Raw genomic sequence first — 22,931 nt, 5'->3', positions numbered from 1 at the left:
AGAGGTCAGGCCACGTCTTTTTGAGAGCTGCCCACCCAGGTTCCTTCTTACAGGGTCTTTAGCTATATCCTTAATAAATGACTTTCCTGGATAGCTGGACCTTCCTCAAGGTGGAGACACTGGTCCTCAGCCCTCAGACTGTTGTAACGCTGCTTCTGTAAAGGGCTACAGATGTGACTAGTGGTTAAGAGCATTTACTGCTCTTGAAGAGGACTGGGGTTCAACTCCCAGCTCCAACAACCATTCCTAACTCCAGTTTCAGGTGATCTGAAGCCATCTTCTGACCACTGCAGCAGGCGTGTACGTGGTTCACAGACAGTAGATATTCATGCAGGCTAAACACACACAACATAACATAAAACGAGTAAATCTCATTTGAGATGGGAGTGTGTAGTAGGATTTATTTTATATGCCTGTTCCTTTAAAGGACCCTCTGCCCTTCAGTGTTAAGTGCCTCTTAGAGTTCTGGGAGAGGATATAAAAGCCATCAGAGGCTGAGAGTTGGGATTAGGACTCCGGGGTGGCACTGAGGAGGTTCTGGAAGACAGAAGAGTGTAGCGTCAGAAGAGAAGACATTTGGTGACAGTTTGAGACAGAGCAGAACCAGAGAAGATAATGTTAGGAGACCAGAGAAGAAAGTATTGAAAATATAAAGGAAAAATCTACAGGAGTGGGGCTTGAGACGGGGTTTCTCTGTGTGACCCTCGTGACCCTGGAACTCACTTTGTAAACCAAGCTAGGCCTGAGCTTGGAGATCCACCTGCCTCTGCCTCAAGACTGTTGCAATTGAGGGTGTATGTCACTACTACCTGTCTAATTTTAAAAATTATAAAAAGCCAGGTGTGATGGCACATATCTTTAATCCCAGCTCTTGGAAGGCGGAGGCAGGTAGATTTCGGTGCATTCTAGCACAGCCAGGTCTACATAGTGAGAGCTGCCTCAAATGCAGCCTCCCCCACCAAAAATAAACAATTAATTTATTAGTTAATTAATTATGAAAAGGAAAAAGTGCAGGGCAAAGTGTGTGTGTGAGGCCCTAGATTGAACCCCAGCTTTGCAAAAGCAAAACAGAAAACACGATTCTGGAGACAGGGTCCCTGGAGTCCTCACTTGAGTAGTCAAGGCTGGGCTCAAAACCGCCATTCTTAAAACCTATCCTCTCGGAGTGCCACCTCTTCAGCCCTGAGGGTCGCCTGCCATCACCCGTGGCTCAGTGCTTTACAGGTGCAGATTCAGTCAGTCTCACTTTTAGGGTCAGCTGCATTTGTAAAAGCAGCTTTCTCCTGTGGGAATAATGCACAGTCGCCTTCAGTTGTTCCTGTCTGTCTGTGTATGCATGTGTTCATTTCTGTACACACGTGACTGTACATGCGTGGATGCGTACCCCATGTATTCCTCCTGTATGTTCTCACCACTGTGATGACAGTGGCTCTTTCCTCACTTCCTAAATCTATGCTGAGTCTGGAGGTAGGGCTGTCACTAGTCCATGAGAGGGTCACCACACCATCCAAGTGGCCCTGGTGACTGCTGAGGTGGGTGGGAGGGAGGGAGGAAGACCCTCGGTAGGTGCCGACAGTTTCGCCTTAGATCCTGTTCTCACATCAGGCCCACAACCTCTGTGAGTGCTGCCCACAAAGCAGGCAGCTATGTAGGAAGGCCCCACTCTCTGAGTTTGGCCTCAGGGGATTGTGAGGTGACAGCAAGTCTGACTCAGAGCTAACCTTTAATACCCACAGGATACTCTCCTGTCACCTCTGCTGGACTCTGTGTCCCACATGTCACTAAACCAATCACCAGCATCTACCTGGGATTTGTTTTGAGAAAGATAGGGAAGTTAAGCATAGTCTGTACTTTGTATGGAAACCTGGTAGGCTACAGTTGCCCTTCCCTTGAGCAGTAAGGGAATTTCGGGGGCCAAGGAACAGAAGTAGGTATCCTCTGAAGTGAGGTCTTGTCCTGAAGAGTCCATCGGCACACAGACTAGGACCCCTTCTGAGCCATAAGATGCTGTGGTTTTGCTTGCTTCTCTGCTCCTTGGCTCACATGAACTCTAGTTCCTGGAATGTGGCAGGAAAGCCAGAAGCCATGGGTCCTAGAGGGGCCTGCATGTGGTCCCGAGCAAGCTCTTTCTCCAGCATAGCCATAATTCCTGTGGCTTTGGGACTAACCAGGCTAGCTGTCTTTTTTCTGCCAGCTGCTGTCTAGCTTTCCTGTCACGGTATTCACTGGCTGGCCAACCTGGGCTGTGCATTGCTGTCCATTCCACACCCCTGCAGAAGTGGGGGAGTCTTGGCTGTGAGGGAGGGGCAGACATCATTGCTCACTGGGGTTTGAGATGTTCCCTCCCATCTCCCAACTCAGCAGTGTCCCCCCCCCCACACCTCAGGAGATCCAGGGGACTGTGCAAAGTGGAGGTTCTTCCCTGTCACTAACCCTGTCTGTTACAGTGAGAGTGCATGCTGGGACAGAGTCTGTGAGCTTAGAGATGGGTTCCTGGGAGAAGGGCTGGGGCTGGCTTGTAAGTGGCAGGAGACAGCTGGCTTCAAGATGTAGCTCACAGAACCACTGGCCTCACACATTGAGGCTCAGTCTGGGTATTGACTGAGCTGGGCTTAGTCTTGACACTTAAAAGTTAGAGAAGGACTTGGGTCATCCTGGTCCTTTCTCAGGCCACTGTTCCTCAGTGATGCATGTTGTATATGTTTCTGGTTACATGAGATGGATCAAAACCAGTCTGCTACTTCCAGATGTTGGAGAGAGGAAGGCCTGAATGGGCTGTTTGGGACCAAGTTGGTTAGGCCTTGAGGCCCGTTTGCCCTACTCTGTGCTTGTTGCTGAGCTGTAGGAAGTTTGGGAGGTGGAAGTCAAGCCCCCTTGCTGGCCCGGAGAAACTCTTAGCTAAGCATGGTTCTGGTTCTAGTGAGCCCATCTTCAGAGAACAGTGCCTGCAGCAGCATGCACCTCCCTCACTTCGTGTCGTCTTCACTGCAGCCTTCAGCCATTCCTCCACCCCTAGATGGGAAGGCCTGTTTATCTTTATCAATCTCTGGTGAAGGGGTGGCAGCTGGCCAAGCAGCCATTACAGGCTGCCCCGCCCTTAGCGAGAGTCATCTTGATGGAATGTCTGCTGGGAGCAGCTGAGGGACGCTGGGAAAGAATAGGCCTTTTGCCCTGCCCCCACCCGGAGCAGAGCTCCCAGGCTGGGGCACGCCCACATCATAGACTGCTGGTGTACCAGTAGCTGGCTGTCTTCAGTACTCTGGTCTTTGCATCTTACGTTTTTAACAGTTACTTTCTAGTTGTCATCTAGGGAACATCCATATCTGTTTGGGAACTTCATTATTCTTTGCTTCTGAAACAGGTTTGTGAGGAGGCATTAGTGCAGTTCCAGAGTGAGCCCTTGAGCTGTATCCTTATAAGACCAGGACGTATGTTCAACTACTGCTTTCAGTTTGGGGTCTTGGGCCCTAGCTCTTCTCTGCAGGCTTGGCCGGCACACTAGGACTTGGCCATTCCCTACCTATCTCCCTAACCAACCCATGGAAGGAATCCCATCCCAAGGGTGGGTTCTTGCCATTTTAACAGGCACAGGTTCATGGAAGGAGCTTATTGTCATACCCAACTCCCAGGGCTCCTTTTAGAGAACTGAGCGGCTCACAGATGCTCAGTGGGAATCTAGGAGGGGAAGGATTGTTCAGTGGGTCCTCCCAGGAGGGAGAAGACAGGCTCTTGCTGACTCCATTTCAGTTGTGAACAGTATTGGAGCAAATAGAGAAATGACCTACTTAAAAAAAAAGTCAGTATTTGAAACTGGTGCTTTTGCTTCATTTGGGGGTTGGGTTGTCTTAGAAATCCAGTCTGCCTCCTTGGTAGCACAGAAGTGAGAAAGTAGGTTAATTTGAGCATGATGAGAATGTGACTTATGATGTGTAAAATACTGATGGCAATGACAGAAATAGCTTTGCAGCTTCTAGAGCTGCGGACTCTCCAGAAAAGACCCAAAGCTCAAACAGCCAGTTCCAGAGTGAGGCAACATAGGGTTTGCCTGTAGAGGACAGTAAATGACCTTAACAAGCCCTGCTGTGGAGATCCTAGCTCTGTAGAAAGCATTTGCTGTAAGTATAGTATCCGGCTCGGGGTTGCCCATGTCTTAGTAGTTTTGCCTAAAGGAGCCAAGGGCTCACTCACTATAAGTTGAGTGGCTACATTGTTCTGGCTCTGGTCTGCCCTATGAAAGATGAATGGGACATGATGATTCTCTACTCACTGAATGCTCATTAGGGACCTGCTGTGGCTAGACTGGGGTCTGTGGGTTGGCTGTGAGCATTTGGAACTCTGGGCTGCCCCTGCCAGCCATGGGCCACTGTTCTCTGAGGTTCCCTGGCTGCAGTCTGGCCTCCTAATACTAAGGCTACTCCAGGCGGCCCTTGGTCATGTGGGTATGCTCCACAACACCTGACTTTTTAAACCTAGAGCTCACCCCCACTAGACTAGCTGTCCAGTGAGCTTCCAGGATCCACCTGTCTCCACCCTACAGCTTCGGGTTTACGGATGCTCAGTACCACGCTCAGCTTGTGTAGGTGTTAGGAATCCAAAGTCAGGTCCTTGTTCATGAACAGCAAGCGCTTTACCCACTGAGTCATCTCCACAGCCCCAGTTGGCTGTCCGACAGGAGTCTTGTCTGAAGTATAAGGAAAGGAAGGACTCTGGACTATGCAGTGGCAAGAGTCAGGCAGGTCCCAGCCATAGAGGAGCAGATGTTGATAGGGCCTGTAAGATACAGCAATGATCTCGAACCTAGTTGGAGCAGGCTTAGGGCTCAGCGCGGACTTAGGACTCTAAGTGGAACAAGGATAAGGACCTTTTGCTTCTGTGTCTGACACCGATCAGTTTCTCCTCATTACATTAGAGTAAATCTGTGGCAGTGTCCAATATAGGGTAGTCAGAACCATTGAGCTGCAGACTGGCAATGGCAAGGGAGTCTTGTAATGCCGGCCTGGGAGGCTGTTGAAGACCCACTGACCTACTTCGGAAGGGAAGAGCCAGGAGACACCATATCTTAAGCCTAGGGCTTGCCCCATTTTCCTCTGAAATCATGGGTCCTCTGCACGTGGACATCACTCTCTGCTGCTGTGTCCGTGGCTTACTCCGTTTCCTCTCTTTACATCAGGATATTACCTGGAAAACTAATGTTTTCTGTTGACATGCCCAGTCTTTCTGGAAATTTTTTTTGTTCTTTTCCCGTGTTCCTATCTAGTGCTCCTCTGTTGAGCCGCTCAGTGATTAGGGCTTCCCTTTTTGTGTGCACATCTTGAGTCTGTCCTGTATCCCAGGCATGGTGAGGCTTGTGTTCCCTTTGAGATTCCGGTGAAAAATTTTCCAAATAAACATTTAAAAGATTCTCACAGAACCTTTGGGTGAATTAGTGATTCCAACTTGAAGGTGTTGCTGCTTTGAAGGCTTGTGGTAAATTCTGCTTTAAGAGAGGAGAGAAGAAGCCTGGAGAGACAAGTCGGAGGTTAGGAATGCTTGCTGCTCTTATAGAGGACCCAAGTTCGGAGTGGGTCACTGTGGTCCTGTTAGTGTCATGGATTTGGAGCAAGCAGTGTGTGTCTATGCTGACTGTGGAATGGATCTCTGAGGTAAAGGACACCATTTGACATTCTGAGGTGTGATGCATGTTGAAGACCTTAGGAGAGCCCAGCATGTTGGGTTGCTTTTGCAGTTTTACTCTCACCCCCACCCCCAGTGCAGCTTCCAGACAGCCAGGATATGAAATGACTATTGGGGCAGTTGATAACAGGATGTAGAATTTTAAGAACGGACTATTTTGAAAGTCCAGTATCTTCCTTGTTCAAAGTAGCATACTATGAATAGTTTCCATCTGTTTTACCCTCTAGACAAGAGAAAATCACAAGGTAGATGACAGTTGCGCTGATTTTATGAAGGGCCTCCTGCAAGTGACAGAGGGTGAGGTTGTTACAAGATGTGCAGCTGTCCCCAGAAACCCCACACCCCTGATAGTAGTCTTGACCCTGTGTGCCTTCCGCTCAGTAGTCATTACATACATGTGGAAACCATGGCCACGTGTACATACGTGACAGTTCCGTACCTTCATTGTGAGATTGGGAAATCTCAGAGGTTGATGGGAAGAATTTTCAAATGAAAATATTCTTATAACAGAACCTTTGGGTGAATTTGAAGGAATTACTGGTTTGAAGTCTATTGTGAATTCTACCTTATATGGGAAAAGGAGGACTGGAGACATGGCTCGGTGGTTAAGATGCTTGCTGCTTTTACAGAGGACCCAGGTTTGGTTCCCAGCACCAAAACATTAGACACTTCTGGCTTCTTTGGGCACTTGCACCCCCATGTACATAGTCACCATATAGATATAAACATATAGATATAAATATATACATAATTAAAAAGAAATACTTTAAAAATGAAAAGAACAAATTTAAGTTGAACCATTACTAGGAAATAGGGGTTTTTAATAAGGTTTCTAAGTGAGCTAGATATGGTGGTATACATGAATCCCTGGCCAACCTGGGCTGCTTCAAAGTACTAAATCATCCTTAGGTCTATGTTTGCCTGTGTGTCAAGAACGTCTATAACTTTCTAAGACTTCCCTATGCTGGTTCCAGGTTGGAGTTTTCTTGTGGTTCATAATACATGGTGGGCCACAGAAGTTCCAGTGGTGGTGCAGTGTGGGGTCCCTAGGGTGCTGGTCTGGTGTTCAGGTAGGGCAGAAAGGAGAAAAGGCTGTCCTGGGAGAAAGCTGACTGGAGAGGGGTTCTTGGAACACTGGGGCATGGCAGTCAGGTTTGAATGAAGAGCAGACAGTGGCATAGTTCTGTCCTTGAGCCATGATGTGAGCAATGGTGGTCTCTGTTAATGGGTCTGTTCTTGTCTCTGGTTGCTGTGGGTGCTAAGAGTGAGTTTGCTACCCAGGATGGTGGAATTTGAGCTGTGAGAGGTGGGTATTGGACAACCCCTTACAAGAGGGACACGTGGCATACCTGGAGCCCCTGGACAGCCATTTTATTTATGGTATGTATGAACATAGCTCTGCCCTCAAGGCTTTGTCTACAGAAGGCGGATGCTTGTGGTAGGACAGGAGTCCACCCTGGGGTCTAGTCTTCACTTGCTTCACAACAGTGCTGGGATGCCCTCTTTATGGCATGGCACCCAGTACCCTGTGGTGTACACATGCCTCATGACAAGGACTGGATGCTCATGAGAGCTCAGGCCACCTGCTCTGAGGGTCCTCTCTCGAGCGTTGTGCTTTAAAGACCTTGCAAAGAGAGCTGCAGTTATTAACTTGCCTGGATGTTCATTCTGAATATTCTAGTCTAGTCTATAAGGCACCCTTGGTGGACCTAGACTGTGGTATGTTCTCGTGTAGCAGCCTCTGAGGCACCTGTGCTGTTCTCCATTGCCACACCTGTGTTGAACTCTGAAGACTGCAATTCTGTAAACCTCAGCCTCAGGCTTTGGTTTTACACCAAAGAGTCATTGCCATTTTTTTAGCACCTTTTTAAAAAAATTACAGCATCATCTCTCACGAAGTTGTGGCTTTAACCGTATGCCACCACCACTCTCTAATTTAGAACATTTTCATCACTCTGACATGAACTCTGGTGTCATTAGCTGTCATTCTGTAGATGCCCCCACCCCAGCCCTCCAGCCACCCCTGATCTAAGTCATCTCTGGATGTTGCTGTCAGAGACATTTTTGTGCGAAGAGAATCATGGAATATGAAATATAAAGGGTGTTTTGGTTTGGTTCCTCCCCCCCCCTGTAACTAGCTTTTAGCTAGTTTTAGCAAGATGTTTTCAAAGGTCATGTGCGTCGTGGTTTCCTTGAGGGCTGAGTGGGGTCCCGGGCTGTGGACACACCACTGTTTGTTCATCTATTTTTGTTCCTATTTCTTGGCTGTTTCAAACATTGGTGCCGTGAACATGCCTGTGCATCTGTAGTGGATTCTGTTTCCCATCCGTGGTCCTGGGAGACAGAGCTGGAGTGGGATTGCTGGGTCATGTGATTTGGGGGTGTGTGCGTGCGTGTGGGGTGTATGTGTGTGTGTGTGTGTGTGTGTGTGTGTGTGTGTGTGTGTGTGGCTGTTGTACGGCTTTGACGTCTCATTCCCACCAGCAGCACACGTCTCTACATCATTGCTAATACTTGTATTGTCCAGGTCTTCAAAGCCATGCATGTAGGAACGTGTACCACTTGACTGTGCATCCTGAGACATTTGTGAGAAACAGTGCAGATTCCGTGTAGACCTGGGACTCTCCATGGCAGCGCCTCGAAGCAGTACAGGACAAGTTCAAGCATGAGATTGCTAGTCATTTGGCGCCTCTTGTTTCTTTATTGGTTTCTGAAGTGTTTTGGGGTTTGGTGCTGGGGAACAAACACAGGGCTTTATACCGACACATCCTGTCTCCTGCCTGTTGGCTGTGGTCTTCATCCTGGCCGTCCTGGTGGGCATGAGATGGTATCTTGTTGTGTCTGGCTTCTCCTTTAACCAGGCAGAACATCTTCAGTGCTTGCTGGAAGTAGGTTAATTTGGAGAAATTTTCATGTACACATGTGCAGGATAGCCATAGGCACACAAGGCGGATGAAACGTGTTCTCTGTGGATCTTACACGGTGATCTGCAGGATATGTGTTCAAGCCAATAAGGTCCTGCTGTAAGCCTGGAGCCAAACTGATGAGGACAGTGTGAGCCCCTCCCTGTGTGACTGTCCACACATGAGGGTACTACCCGGGGCTAGCCCTCCCCAGAACCTTCATGAGACTGGCAAGACCCAGGGCTGTGACTTAGCAGGAAAAATACTTGTCCAGTTGGCTAGGTTCTTGGCTAGAGGGTCTATTGCGTTCTCTCCTTAAGAACAGGCATTGTCCCTGTGTGCAAGGCTGGCCCTTCTCATTCAGGGGTGGTTAGGCTGTGGCTGGCTTCAGCTGCCCAGACTTTCTCAGCAGCCTTCTATAGCTACCTGGAATAGGAGGAAAATAGACATGCTGCCTAGGCTGTGTTTGCCACAGAGTGTCCTTTGACTGAAGCCACGCTGTGGGACTTAGCGTCTGAGAGCTCAGCAGGTAACCCTTCAGGCAAAGTGCAAACATTTGGAAATAGTTGGCACTAAGCTTGGCTGCTACACAGACCTACCCTGAAACAGTAGCAAAATAAAGGTTATGAAGTAATGAAAATAATTGTATTGTTCAGGGTCACCACAACATGAACTATCAAAGAGGTCGAAGCATCATTGTTGAGAGAGCTCTACACTGGACCCTTATTTCAATACATGTGAGAGGTCTGTAGATAGACATTAGTGTTTGAACATTCACATGCTCAGAACGGAGACTGACTATAAGCCATCTGCCCTGTGGGCACTTGTAGTTTCCTTGGCACACAGACTCCATTCTGGCTCTGTCTTTAGGTGCATGAACCTCAGGTGCATGTGAACTATGCCCAGAACCTCGACCTCTGGGTAGGATGTTGGGTAAGACATAGCATCTTACTTACTGTCCCTGGGACCTTTGTGGGGCTGATGGCCCTGGTGTGTCACCCCAGCTGCTGCCCACCATCTTCCTCTCCAAGCACATGCTTCAGAAACATCCATCAAAGGATGAGGGTATTCCTGTGTTTGCCACCTTCCCAGTGGCTCTTTGCTGAGTCGTGCCAGACACAAATGGTGTTACCTATCCTGAGAGCTGTTTTCTGGTGTTGCCATTTGATATTATCCTTGGGGTCCATGTCAGGGTCAAAACTAGAGTTTCCCAAGGCTCACCCCACCAGACCTTGCAAACCTTTCAGGCCTAGGAGGGGCTTGTTCATAAAGCATGCCTGGATTAGCCTTACCACTTTCTGTAAGGAAAGTGTTGTGGACCAAGGCAACTTACCTGGAATTTGCAGGAACTGCATGTTCTTGGACACAAACATAGGTTAGCCCTGTCTAACAAGCTATGTGACCTTGTTGTTGTGTGACTTCCAAGGAAACCCTGGTATACCATGGAGGTTCCAACCCAAGTGTATTGCCCCCCGACTTTGGTAAGATTGCTTGATGTCATCATCTCTGGTTCCAGAATTGAGGTAACACCAAAATACCCTGTTAAAGGTTTGCCCCACACTGAGGAGATCATGGACTCACACATGGACTCTCTTTGGGTCTGGGTATAGACTGTTTTTGTATAGATGGCAAACCCTAGTGGACAGGAGGTTTGTGGTAGTCATGAACATCACACTGGCAGAAGGTCTCAACCAGAGGGACCATCACGGGTAGATTGCTAATTTAACCCCTGAAGGTCTTCATGCACCTAGCAGACTGTCAGCTGGGCCTGTCTGTCTGTGTGTAAACTGCCAGGCCATGATACCCTCAGGCAGAGACTACCTGTGCCATGATACTTAGTTGGGTCTTGGCATCTGGTGAATCTTTTATATGTGTGGCAGCTCCTACCAGGGCAGACAAGGTGAAACCTCCTTTTGCTCTGGGGTGTTGGCATCTCCTTGTATCTGGCTCTAGAGTCTGGGAGAGAACAGTTAGCACTTTGTCCATCGTGAGCCAGAGTCTTGAGAGATGCAGCTCACTTTCCCTCGCTCCCACTCTTCCTCATTTCCTCCCACCTTTCCAGTTTGGGAAGGGACCTGGAAAGATTGCTTAAGGATTAAGAACACCTCTTTCGCTCTTGCAGAAGACCTGGATTCTGTTTTCAGTACCCACATGTGGTTTGCAACTGTCCATAACTCCAGTTGCAGAGGCTCCAACAGATACATACATAATACACATGCGTGCAGACTAAACATTCATAGCCAAGTGCTGGTGTAGCTCACCTTTAACCTCAGCAAGCCGGAGGCAGAGGCAGGGGGTCAGTGAGTTCCAGGGCAGCCAAGGCTATACAGAGAAACCCAGTTTGGGGGGAAAAAAAAACACAACAAAAAACTATGCACATAACACCCCCCCAATATAGTTTGTTTTATGTGTTTGAATGCTTTGCCTACCCATATGTCCACATACCGTGTGCATTCCTGGTGCTGGAAGAAGTCAGAAGAGGAATCTGAGTTACAGGTAGATAGTTGCTACCGACTCTGTGGGTCCTGAGAATAAAACCTAAGTCTTCTGCAAAAGCAGTGAATGCTCTTAACCGCTGAGCTATATGTATGTATGTATGTATGTATGTATGTATGTATGTATGTATGTATCAATCAATACCATATGTACAACTGGTACCCATGAAGGCCAGAAGATGGCAAACTGAAACTGGAGTTAGAGATGGTTGTGAGTCACCTTATGGGTGCTGGGAACCAAATCCAAGTCTTCTGGAAGAACAGCCAGAGCTTTTGCCCACTGAGCCATCTCTCTAGACTCAAGGCATGCATAGTCAGTATTTCTGAGAGCTTCTAAACAGGTGGTTATTACATAATGTCCCCGCAGCAGAGCTGGTTCACACCTGGGAAAACGGTTCCTAACACAAGCCAAATTCCAAGTTCCTTCCCATTGTTGCTGTTTAGTCCTCAGGCTTGGCCCGTATTTCACAGGGAATGCTCAGGAGTGAGGCACTGAGACATCATAGACTTCTTCGGAATGCCCTTTGCATGGCACAGAGAGTGGGGCCCAGCCTGCCTTACTGCTGTTGGCAGCTGTTGAGTTTGGGTGTTCCCTCATAATCCATCCTGTCGTATTTGTGTGTTTAAGGGCCTAAGTGACAAGAAACCCTGGCACTAGATAGGCTGAGAGCCTGGCTGGAATCAGGCCAGCTTCATTTCCTGACACTTGTTCCTTCTGTTGGCCTTTCCTGCCTCTGTCACTAGGAAGCCTGCCTGGGCTCTGCCCTGTGGTATGGGTACTGTCTGCACAGCCAGGGACGTAAGCAGAATCACTATTCTCCCGTGGCCGTATGGTGGTCACTTAAAGATGGTTGGCGTCTGGGGTGATGATCAGAGCACTATAGGAAGTTAGCTGCATGTTTTGATCACAACCTGATGTGACCCTGAGCTTACGTGGTGCCATCAGCCAGCATTTGAGATGATCACCACCACCACCACCACCACCACATGGCCGCGCGCGCACGCGCACACACACACACACACACACACACACACACACACACACACACACACACACACAGATGCATGAACATATAATCAAGGACAAGAAACTGGATGTGTCTGGAAGGATGACAGTGCAGGACATGGGGACAGTTTCTGAGGCAGACTCTTTTTTTTTTTTTTTTTTAAAGTTTTGTGTTGGGGACAGGGTCTCTTTATTATGTAGCTCTGGCTGTCCAGGAACTTGCTATGTAGACTACTCTGGCCTTGGACTCCCAGATACCTGTCTGCCTGCCTCTGCCTTTCCAGTGCTGGTGTTAAAAGTGCATGTGTCCCCATCACCCTGACTCTGACTGAAGAAGTTCTAAACAGTCAGGGTTATCTTGGGATGAAGAATGGCAGTGAGCTTGTTCTCTCAGGCCTGGGAATGAGTCGACACGGTCAGGATTCCATAGTGTATGAGGTGAGCAGATGCTCTGCCGGGGCCCCTAGGGGTTCTCAGTTTCTTCTGTGGGTATCTAGTTACCATGTTAGCAATGTGCAGGCCTCTCTTAGAACCCCAAACCCACTGCCTCCACAGTATTAGCCAAAAGCACCACTGCCTTGGGCAAGTGCTGTGCCTTGTGAGGGCTTCTCCCGCTACTATTGTCTTTGCTTACTGGGCACAGACATCCACAGGGCACACTCTTTGTCTGGCTCAAGCCCCCAGCTTGTGCTTACGGCTCCCAATGGCCACAAATCCCTGAGGCACTGCCTGGCAGTTCTCTGTACTGTCTGAGGTAGAGGCAAGTGCTAGACACAGCAGCCACATTGGCCACAGCTCATCGGGACACCAGGCCGCACTGTTACCCACAGGCCCATACGGCCCTGCCCTGTTTCTGTCCTTGGGCAGGCAGCATACATGTCTCAAGTTCTCTCTCTGAGGTAGAAGTTTGGAGGTGGAGGCAACGAATTCTTAGGTTCCCCATAGGTCAGAGTACACAGACTCCACAGTGGAAGGTGGGGTGGGGTGGGCAGGGCATACACAGCTGGTTCTTCACCTGCTTTGTGATCTGCATACTATCCACAGCCCCGCCTGGCCCTGCCCTTCCTGCACAGGTCAGAGGTCACGCTCAGTGACACCTGTTCTCAGTGTCTTTGCCCCTGGAATTCGGGGGAAATAAACACCACTGTCTGAAGCCCCAGAGAGGAAGTGGCCACAGGACATTGCAGTGGCCAGCTCAGCTGGCTCCTCCCTGATACAGCCTGATAATAGCTTTTGGTATTGGACTTTTGGGGGCAGAGTTGCCTCTTTCTTGTCAACCTGTTAGGTCCTGGCTGTAGCATGTGGGCCCAGAGCTCCCCTCCTGCCTTGTAGACACTGGGCTGGTTTTGAGGCCCTAAGAAAGGTCAGGAACCAAAGGTAACTGATTGGACCTCACTGATTCTCCTAGAGGGAACTCACTAAGGTACAGTTTTGTTCCTAACCTGACTCCTAGGACCCCTAGTATCCATTGCTGTGGACGGTGATATCCCAGGCCTGATGTTCTCTATGCACCTTCTGCCAGGTGACCCTTCTTCAGGGTCCTGCTGCTTAACAAATGCCCTTCAGCTCCACCCTCGAGTGTGCAGCTAGCTTGGTATTGAAGGGATTCCTGGCACTGTCTAGCACTAACACTTCCTTGTGCTGGAAGAGTTTCGGTTGCCCTTGGACTTTCTATGAGAACTCGGGAGAGTTGTCCCAGTTGCCTTAAGGCTCCTCCCCTAGCTCCAGGGGCTTCCCCATCCAGTGTGGGGAACAGCTGGGTTGCCTTAGGAGCCTTTGACCCCAGTACAGTAGTCTAGCATACCCCCCACTCCCCCATGGCCCTTCTGAACAGGAAGTAGGCTCACCCAGTGGTCCCATTCTCCTGCATTTTCTGCTGGGTCACAGTTTTGAGGCTGTCTGAGAGGTGTCCCAGACTAGACTTGTGGCTTTCTCTGTGAGAAAATAGAGCTCATTTTTTGCACCTGTTCCAGTGTCTGCACAGACAGGAAACTCCACCCTGGTGTGCAACACCCCCCTTCTGCCTTCATTGTGGGAGGGTTCCTTGCAGTTCCGGAAGTGGGTTCTTCTGCCCCAGCCAGTATCCTGGATATCTACCCCTGCAGGGAGCTCTGCTGACAGAGCCTCTGCTAAGTGACAGCTGACACTAAGAGTTATTCCCTCTAGAAAGGTGGTTTTGGTGTCTTTTTTTCTTGAGCAGTTATATACCCCAGGAGAGAGTGGGTTTGTCTCTGAAAGTGCCGTGGGAACACCACCAGTGTCATCCCTCCTCCAGTGGCTTCCCTAACACAGTCCCCTGAGTACAGAGGTCCTTACTTGTCCTGCTGGCAGCAAGCCTTCCAGGCACAAGCACTCCAGGGGACCCAGCACATGCACTGCACACTACCTGGGCCTAATGTAAAGGCCACCAATGGGGCTGATCTCCAGGCTCCTCTCCAGGTTTCATGATAGGAAACCTATCAAGCTGGTAACCTTGGCTGCCTTCTTTCTCATTGCCTCTTCAAGAAAGGCAAAGCCAGTTCTGTGATAAGGTGTTTCCCCAAGTAGGCTAGAGACGTGCCCTGTTGTTTTGTAGACCCGAGCGCCCCTGGCTGGAGGTCAGAGGCTCACTTTGGCTGCATCCTTCCCATTACATCCAAGGTAACTCCTCCTCAAAAAGGAGGCTGTTCATGGGACCAAGGTGTAAACCCTGGTATGTCTGTCTTGAGGTCTGTGTCATCTACTTAGACCCTAACTGGGGGACAAGCTTAGCTTCTATAGGATTATCTGCTCCGGGAGAGGCCCATACTGTGATTGTTCTGCAGGTGGAATGTCGGGGTGTATGTGACATGTTGAATTTAGGTAGAGGGTCACTGGATGGCTCAGGTGTGTTCCACTTAATACTGGATGTCAAAGTAGACCTCGGCTGGTGCCCGAGAAGCTGGCGTACTGTGTGGCTTCAGTAAGCTGACAGCAAAGGCAGTGTGGGGACACCTGATAAAGCTGTTTTGTGAGGTGTGTCATGGTCCTTCAAATTGAGTATTTACTTCCTCTGGGGAGGGGTGACTGAAATGATTTCTAGTGAAGCAGTGATAAAGGCCACCCAGAGGGCAGCCCTCCCAGGCTACAGGCTTTTTAGTACAGCTGGTTGTTGCTTCACACTTGAGTCCAAAGTCACTGCTGCTGGGTCATTTAGCCCATTCCTAATATGGCCACAGTGGGACTGGTCCTGTCCAGCCCTCCCAGCATCCTACCTGTGTTCTAAAGAAGAAGTGTGGACTGAAGGCAGAGAACCTAGGGTCACCACCGTGGAGATCCACACAGAGGCTGCTGCAGCTGTGAGTGAGGTCACTTCATAGCCCACAGCAGCACAGTATTTCTCATCTCATGTGGCACCCTCGTCCCTTAACAGGCACATCAGGCTTACCTTTCTGCACAGGGCCAAGGGCGCACTGTGTTTGTGGCTCTGTACATTTTCAGTCCCCAGGGCTTCTTCATAGCTGTGAAGTTATGATGCTGGTTCAATGGGGAGCTTGCTGCTATGGGGCTGGTAGGAAGACCAGACCCTGCCTGGGCCCAGGGATCCCAACAGGGCCTTTTGTATTGATCACAGGTCTCAGAGCCCCCAGCTTCCATAAGACCCAAAACAGACGACACTTCCTCACAGTCCCCTGCGTCTTCTGAGAAGGACAAGCAGTCCACTTGGCTGCGGACCTTGGCTGGTTCCTCCAATAAGGTGCTATGTGGGAACCTGTCTGGGGTCTTTGGGGAGGGTACAAGGCCCTTTTTAGAGCCAACTCTGTGGCTCTACTCACTCAGCCTCAGGGACACAAAGTGGCCCGTTTTTCCGTAGCCACTTACATAGATTTTTCTTGACAGAGCCTTGGCTGCACTCACCCTCGCCAGCGCCTTTCTGCTTTCCGGCCCTGGTCCCCTGCAGTGTCTGCAAGTGAGAAGGAGACCTCCCCACACCTCCCAGCCTTGATTCGAGACAGGTGAGTGGGGAATGGACAGGAGAACCGAATTCTGGTTTAGCGGGTTTCGATAGCGTTGGTGCCCTTAGTCCTAGAAGAAACTGCCTAAAACTTTGAAGTCTTGGGTGAAGATGCTGAGTTCGTAGACAGTTTTAAGAGTTCGCCTCCATCATTCAGGAGGCAGAGGCAAATGAGTCTCTGAGTTTCAGGCCAGTCTGGAACTAATAGCAAATTTCAAGCTGGCTAGGCTTGCATAAAGATTGTACCTCTGAAAACATGAGGGCCTAGTTGTGTGCCGTACTAACCCAACCTGAAGGGAAATTTGTGGTTCTCAGTCATTTGGATCTTGACCTCGTGAGTTAGAGTGGGGAGAGAAGCTACTCTGCAGTAGGGATTTGAGAAGCAGATACACCCCAGCTAAGCATCTGTTTCCTATAGCTTCTACTCCTACAAGAGCTTTGAGACAGCCGTGGCCCCCAATGTGGCTCTAGCACCACCAACCCAGCAAAAGGTTGTGAACAGTCCACCATGCACCACCGTGGTCTCCCGGGCACCAGAACCTCTTACTACTTGTATCCAGCCACGAAAGCGGAAGCTAACAATGGACGCACCAGGAGCCCCAGACATGCTAACACCTGTGGCTGCTGTAGAGGAAGACAAGGACTCTGAGGCTGAGGTTGAAGTTGAAAGCAGAGAGGAATGTAAGTGTGGACCGGACTCTGCTCCCCTTGGGAGATGGGGTAAGGGGGTGCATTAGGTATGACCAAGCCAGCGTACCCCAGAGTACCTAATGCTTTGGTTTCTCTGTCCTCAGTCACCTCCTCCTTGTCCTCGCTGTCCTCTCCGTCCTTTACCTCGTCCAGCTCTGCCAAGGATCTAAGCTCCCCGGGCATGCATGCTCCACCCGTGGCTGCCCCTGATGCTGCAGCCCATGCTGATGCCCCAAGTGGGCTGGAAGCAGAGTTGGAGCACCTGCGGCAAGCCCTGGAGGGCGGCCTGGATACCAAGGAAGCCAAAGAAAAGTTCCTGCATGAGGTGGTCAAAATGCGAGTTAAGCAAGAGGAGAAGCTGACAGCAGCCCTGCAGGCTAAACGCAGCCTGCATCAGGTAAGGTGGGCAGTAAGGAGGCCCATGAAATACAGCAGACAGCCTCCTTCATGGCTGACCACGCCCTCTTGAGAACCCTTGGGGTTCTTCCCCAGTCCTCTGAAGGGCACAGCCCTGTGAAGCATTTTGACATCCAGAGTCCTTCTGTGCTTCCAGGAGGACTCCCATAGTGGTCCCAGCCTCAGCTCTCCCTGTGTGTGGGCCTCACTAAAGAACTGGAGTGTTTTCTCAGCCATGACAAGGGCCAGAGTGTGAGGGAGGAGTGGCTATAGTGCTGTCTCTCGACCTGTGAGGAGTTGGTTTATCCCCCAGCAGTGGTGCAGGGATGGCTTCTGAAGCCCTCTCCAAAAGGGAGTTAGCAAGCAGGCCTTGGAGAAAGAGCTACGGCATCTGGGAACACGTGCTTAGGAGGTGTGCATGCCTGTTCGATGCTTTCTGGTTGCTCCTCTGTCTTACCTCTTTTCTCCACTGAAGCCTTTCCTCCTGCACCTTCTTTTCACGCTGTTTTGTTTATCTGACACAAGGGCAGCCCAGTTCTCAGACAGCCTAGGGAGAGCGAGGAGCTCAGCCGATGTTCTCCACCAAGGCTCAGCATTAAGGCTTTGCTGCAGGCTCAACCTCAGCTGAATTCACACCTCAGCCTGAGTCTGGCAGTTCTGGGGGCAGCTTCACATGTGTGGGCTTTAACACAACACAACCCTGTCAATCCTCGGGGCTGCAGGATTTCAGAGTTCTCCTCAGAGTGAATCTTAGTCATTCCCTCATCCTTCCTTGCCCCCACTCTGGGTGGAGGTGTGATTCTCCACATGAATATTTGTTGGGGTCAGGGGTCATACAGCATGCCAGCAAGTAGGGGAAGACATGAGAAGTACCAAAGTAGATGGCTCCATCTGGCTGGGGGCGGCTCCAGGCCTCAGGTGCAGCGCCTGAGACTGTGCTGGTGCTGTCCTCCCTTTTCACTGAGTCAAGGCAGGTACCCTTGGAGGGGGAGGTGTGAGGAGGCTCTGGAGCAGACAACAGCTAGTCACAGCTCTCAGCTGAGCCTTGTAGGGAAGGACACTGGCAGTCCGGGGAATAGCCTGTCGGTTGACAGGATGGGTGGGAGATTCCAGGCTGGCGGTACCTTCAACCTGTTGGCTCCGTGTCCTCCCAGGAGCTAGAATTCTTGCGTGTGGCCAAGAAGGAGAAACTGCGAGAAGCCACAGAGGCCAAGCGCAGTTTGAGGAAAGAGATTGAGCGGCTCCGAGCTGAAAATGAGAAGAAGATGAAAGAGGCCAACGAGTCCCGGGTGCGCCTGAAGCGAGAGCTGGAGCAGGCACGGCAGGTCCGGGTGTGTGACAAGGGCTGCGAGGCCGGGCGCCTGCGTGCCAAGTACTCAGCCCAGGTACTACAGTGGGTTGGCTGGTGACACTGCATGTACAGAGATAGCTGCTGTCACCAATCTAAGGTCCTCAGTTTACCCATTCCCAGCTGGATCTGAGGTGATAGTGTGCCATGCCTGGAGGCTCTGCGGTGTGTCCAGCAGACCTGGGCCTGGTCCATGGCCATGAGTGGAAGTCCACCCGACTAGGACCATTATGGCCCCAGAATATAGGCTTTTCTCCCTACTACTGGCTTGGGAAGCAAGCTCTAAACTAGGATCAGGAGCTTAGGGTTCCAGCGAGCCCTTAAGGAAGAAGGTCTTCCATATTTTTAGTGCTATTTGGTTTCCTCTCAGGTACTTCAGAAGAGCAGGGTAGAAGTGAAGCCAGTTCCTGCTCTGGTGTAAATGAGGCTCTCCCAGGCGTGGGTATCGGGGCCCTTTTATGTGAGCCTTCAGGTGGAAGAGGAACAGACATGGCACCCATGCTGGGCTCTTGGTTAGTAAGTGCTGATGTCAGGCACTACTGACCTCTCGGTGTCCCTTTCAGATTGAGGACCTGCAAGCAAAGCTGCAGCATGCGGAGGCTGACCGTGAGCAGCTTCGAGCTGACCTGCTGCGGGAACGGGAGGCCCGTGAGCACCTGGAGAAGGTGGTGAAGGAGCTTCAGGAGCAGCTGTGGCCTCGGCCACGGCCCGAGAATTCTGGAGGTGAGAGCAACGCCGAGCTGGATCCCTAGCCTGGGCAGTGATTGCCACTGCCACGTGGACCTCTATGCGTGCGCAGAGGGCGGCGGGTGCGTGGCTTTGCAGGCCCGACCCATGCCTCTGCAGCCACACAGCACAACGTCTCTACTGTGCCTATTACCAAGCGAGTGTTTGTAACCACATACTTTTGGAATCCACTGCAAAATTTTCTACTGGCCAAGTTCAAGTGAGCAAGCCATGTCCCCCAGCTGCAACCAGAGTTGAGACTGGCTCTGTGGCTTGTAGCTGGTCCTCTGCTTGCTAGAACATTCTAACATTTACACTTTTGTTATAAGCTATTTAAAACCAGTAAGGAGACTTGATATTCAGAAAATCAACATGTTTTTTAATGACTAACTGTAAAAGGCCCCTACACGTGACGCCATCTGGACACCCACTCTGGTGGGGGTGGCACCCACCCACCCACCGCCGTCCTGGGAAGCCATCACCGCTCATCTGTGCCCGCGGCTACAAGAGGACAGCAAGGGTTTTCTTCAGAGTCTATTTTTTCAGCAACAAGGACCCCAGTCTTCCTGCTGCTGCCAGGAAGAGCAGGGAGAGCGCCGCGTGCGAGATGAGCCCCAACACTGCCCGCCTTACCGCCACCGCCCCGCCCATCACCATCACCACTAACCCTGCCCTGCGGGCACCAGGAGGCCTGAGCCACAGTTTGCTCGGGCCCCTGGGTGCCCCTGCCCACCTATACCTTGAGGGGCTGACCTGTGTTAGGCAGTGGCCATGGTCCAGTGTCATGTTGTGTTGTTCTCACACACGCCACCCAGCCACCCATGCGCTGCTTGACCACAGCAACCCCTTTTCAGTGCGGCAGACATCACTCCTGCATCGTGGACGGAGGCTGCAGCATTGGAACAAAACAGCATTATATCACTTTTTCTTTTTTTCTTCCTTTTTGTTGTTGTTCATTTAAACATGCATTTAGAGCTGCACTTTGTCAGATCTTCCCTTACTCCTTACTCCCTGGTTCACTGAGGTTTTTACCGGTCCCTAGAGCAGTTCAAACCCTAAGTGCTCGAGCGCTCACACATCCCCTCTGGTGCTTGGTTGAACAAGGGAATCACGAGACAATGAAAAAGCCGAGACTGGACTTGGGGGTTCTGTGCCTTCCAGCATCTTGTACAGCAAACCCTGACTTGTCTTCTTACCCCCAAAATATCGTCTTCAGTAGCGACTGAATCTGCCACCGACAAAATACGTTACTTGCATTTATTCCAAATAATCTCGTTTACTCTTAACTGTTTATGCAAATTGTATAAGGTTTCTTACGCCCAAGCTTGAAAAATGACTTCCCAGTAGACAAGAGGCCCCTCACCCATCCTCCAATTGTGTTTATTTACATGAGAAGATCATACAAAAGCCCCCCTCCCCGCCCCCGCTCTAGTCCTAGCAGGGCAGCCGTGAGCCGTGAGGGGAGGTGGAGATGGATTGTGCAGGTACAGATGACCTCAAGGACTGTGGCCTGCAACTGGAGACTGCTAAGCCCTGACGACTGCCGAGGTGTCTGCAGGGTTTTGCCCTTGGTTTACTGAGGGGGGCTGGGCTGCTGCTGGCCCCACCCCCCTTCTGACGTGCAATGCAAAAGGGACATCATGTATACGCAGCGTTTATTTGGAGTTTTTCCTTTGGCTTTTTTTCCTCTTTCAGTTATGAAACTTGTATGCATGGATTTCACATCTCCATAGCTAGACCCGCCATGGGCATTATTGACCGTGTCTCCTAAAGGGTCGGTTTTGTTACGCAACACGAAGAATGCTGTCTCAGCCTTGTTTTTCTAGAGTTGTGTTTTTCAGTCATTTCTTCAAGGAAAACTAAATGATTTAGTTGGAGCAAAGCTTTAAGTGTGTTGGTGTGCTTCTGTGTAGCTGTCCCTGTTGCCTAGTAGGAGTTCACAGTGATTGGTCCCCTCCGAGCCGTTGGCTCCAGGGCACTTACTCTTCTCAGCAGAGCCTCTCCTTGCCACAGCCCTAGTCACCATCAGTTCCCTGGTCTCCATGGTCCCGCACAGGCCCCAGGAAGTGCTGTGTGTGCAGTAGGGACTCTTCTCCATAAGCCAGAATGACTCGGGTCTGGGAAGGGCGTGTCATCGTGTTAGTTGTTCCTCCTCAGTCTCTCCTCCCCCTGCCTCCTGTGACCCGGGACCTCTGGGACCCGGCGTCTAGGTCTTCCTGCTGCTTCACCAGATACCCGGGCCCCAGTCCTGGGTGTAGTTGGCAGAGCACTGGGCATCTTGTGCGGCTGCCGTGGAAGGTGACCCTGCTCACTGCAGGGTCTGAGGTGGACTAAGGGCAGCAGGCACTGCATGCCTGTCTCCTTATGAGGAAGGCTGCACATTTCAGAGAAAGGGAGGAGAGGTTTCCATCATGTTGGCTGTTGACTCTCCCTGTGTGTTAAACCCTTGACCAGTTTACTCGTTTCTATCCTGGAAGATTTTTAACAAAGGGAAAAACCAACAGCAATAAGTCACTGGTGAGCAGCTAACTCACTCATTGGTGAGCAGCTAACTGGTACACACGACACCCTGCTTTTCATACAGAACTAGCCAATGTAAAGACAACTCACATGTAAATACTTTTTTCCATTTCATACCGTTGTATTATACATGCATATGGTGACTCCTTTTCCAGAAACTTTTTCTTACCTGCTGGTTGTCTTGTTTCCTGGGTTGTTTTTAACTGAAGAAAAAAAAATATTGCTCATTTGCCAGAGGGGACAGAAAAGCGTCTTGTGGCATTTCCCATGTGGTGGCCTCCATGGCACCCACTCGCCCAGTTCCTACGCAGGTTATCCCCTGTGGTTTCTCCCCACATGCCTACCCCAGGGCTGAGGGGGAGGGGCTCTTGCTTTAAGTCAGAAGTCTCAAATGACATGCTCATCAATTAAAGTGGGGGGATCAAAACCCACCTCAACCTTCATAACTGCCCAAACCCCTGCGCCCCTCAGTCCTACGCTGCTGCTAATGACAATACGACGGCTTACTCTGCTACTCGAGAACTATTTTTATGTAATTAATGTATGCTTTCTTGTTTATAAATGCCTGATTTAAAAAAAAAAAGGAAACAAAGAAAAAGCTTGCCATATTTATCTATTTCTTCGTGTACCTGTTAGTCCTTTTGTCCCCCCTCCCCCACCCCCTGGAAACATGACATTGTACAATAAAGGACTTTGGGAGTACCATGGGTGCCTGCAGCCCCCATGCATGCAGTCAGGTCCTCAGGAAAGGGGAAAGGTATCTCCACAGGATAGACCTGGGGCTTTCTGTCACTCAGCTGTGTTACCAGGAACTCTGACCTCAGTAACCTTTTGGACAGGACTCAGCAGTGCTGGACAGATGTAGGGGCATAGCCCTTCCTGGCAGGGCTTCCACAAGGGTCTGATGGATCAAAACTCCTGGGTTCCAAAAATGTGAAAAGGGTAAATAGGAGACCTGGGTGGAGAAACCCCCTTTATACACAGCTACGGCTCTTGAAACCCCACTTCTTGGCTGGTACCTGCTTCCAAGTTTCCCAAGACCTGGAGACTCCCTAAGTAGAGCTGTCGGCTCCCAGGTGGTCCGGGTCCCTGTCCTGTGACCCCCAACCCCATTTTCATGTCTACTCAGTCACCAGTATTCACACTCTGCCTTGCCCACCTCAGCTCAGCTTTGCCTATTTGTCTCCTGGCTCCTACCTAC

At 50.4% G+C, this 22,931-nt stretch overlaps 1 protein-coding gene across 2 annotated transcripts in view; it reads left to right on the top strand.

The window, feature by feature from the left end:
- SKI (SKI proto-oncogene) overlaps window positions 1-22,318 on the top strand; it is a 62,338-nt gene extending 40,020 nt beyond the window's left edge. The window contains exons 2-7 of one of the 2 annotated variants that reach the window (XM_080921880.1): window positions 15,670-15,792; window positions 15,936-16,051; window positions 16,469-16,731; window positions 16,845-17,137; window positions 18,291-18,521; window positions 19,048-22,318. In XM_080921880.1, the coding sequence (XP_080778006.1) occupies window positions 15,670-15,792; window positions 15,936-16,051; window positions 16,469-16,731; window positions 16,845-17,137; window positions 18,291-18,521; window positions 19,048-19,236 (1,215 nt within the window). In that variant the 3' untranslated portion in view covers window positions 19,237-22,318. The remainder of the gene's footprint in view (window positions 1-15,669; window positions 15,793-15,935; window positions 16,052-16,468; window positions 16,732-16,844; window positions 17,138-18,290; window positions 18,522-19,047) is intronic. The other variant, XM_080921881.1, reaches the window with a different exon arrangement.
- Window positions 22,319-22,931: the final 613 nt, after the last annotated feature.

This window comes from Micromys minutus (genome assembly GCF_963924665.1).
Source record: "Micromys minutus genome assembly, chromosome: 9".
Lineage (NCBI taxonomy): Eukaryota > Metazoa > Chordata > Mammalia > Rodentia > Muridae > Micromys > Micromys minutus.
This window is presented reverse-complemented; position numbering and strand designations above follow the sequence as displayed.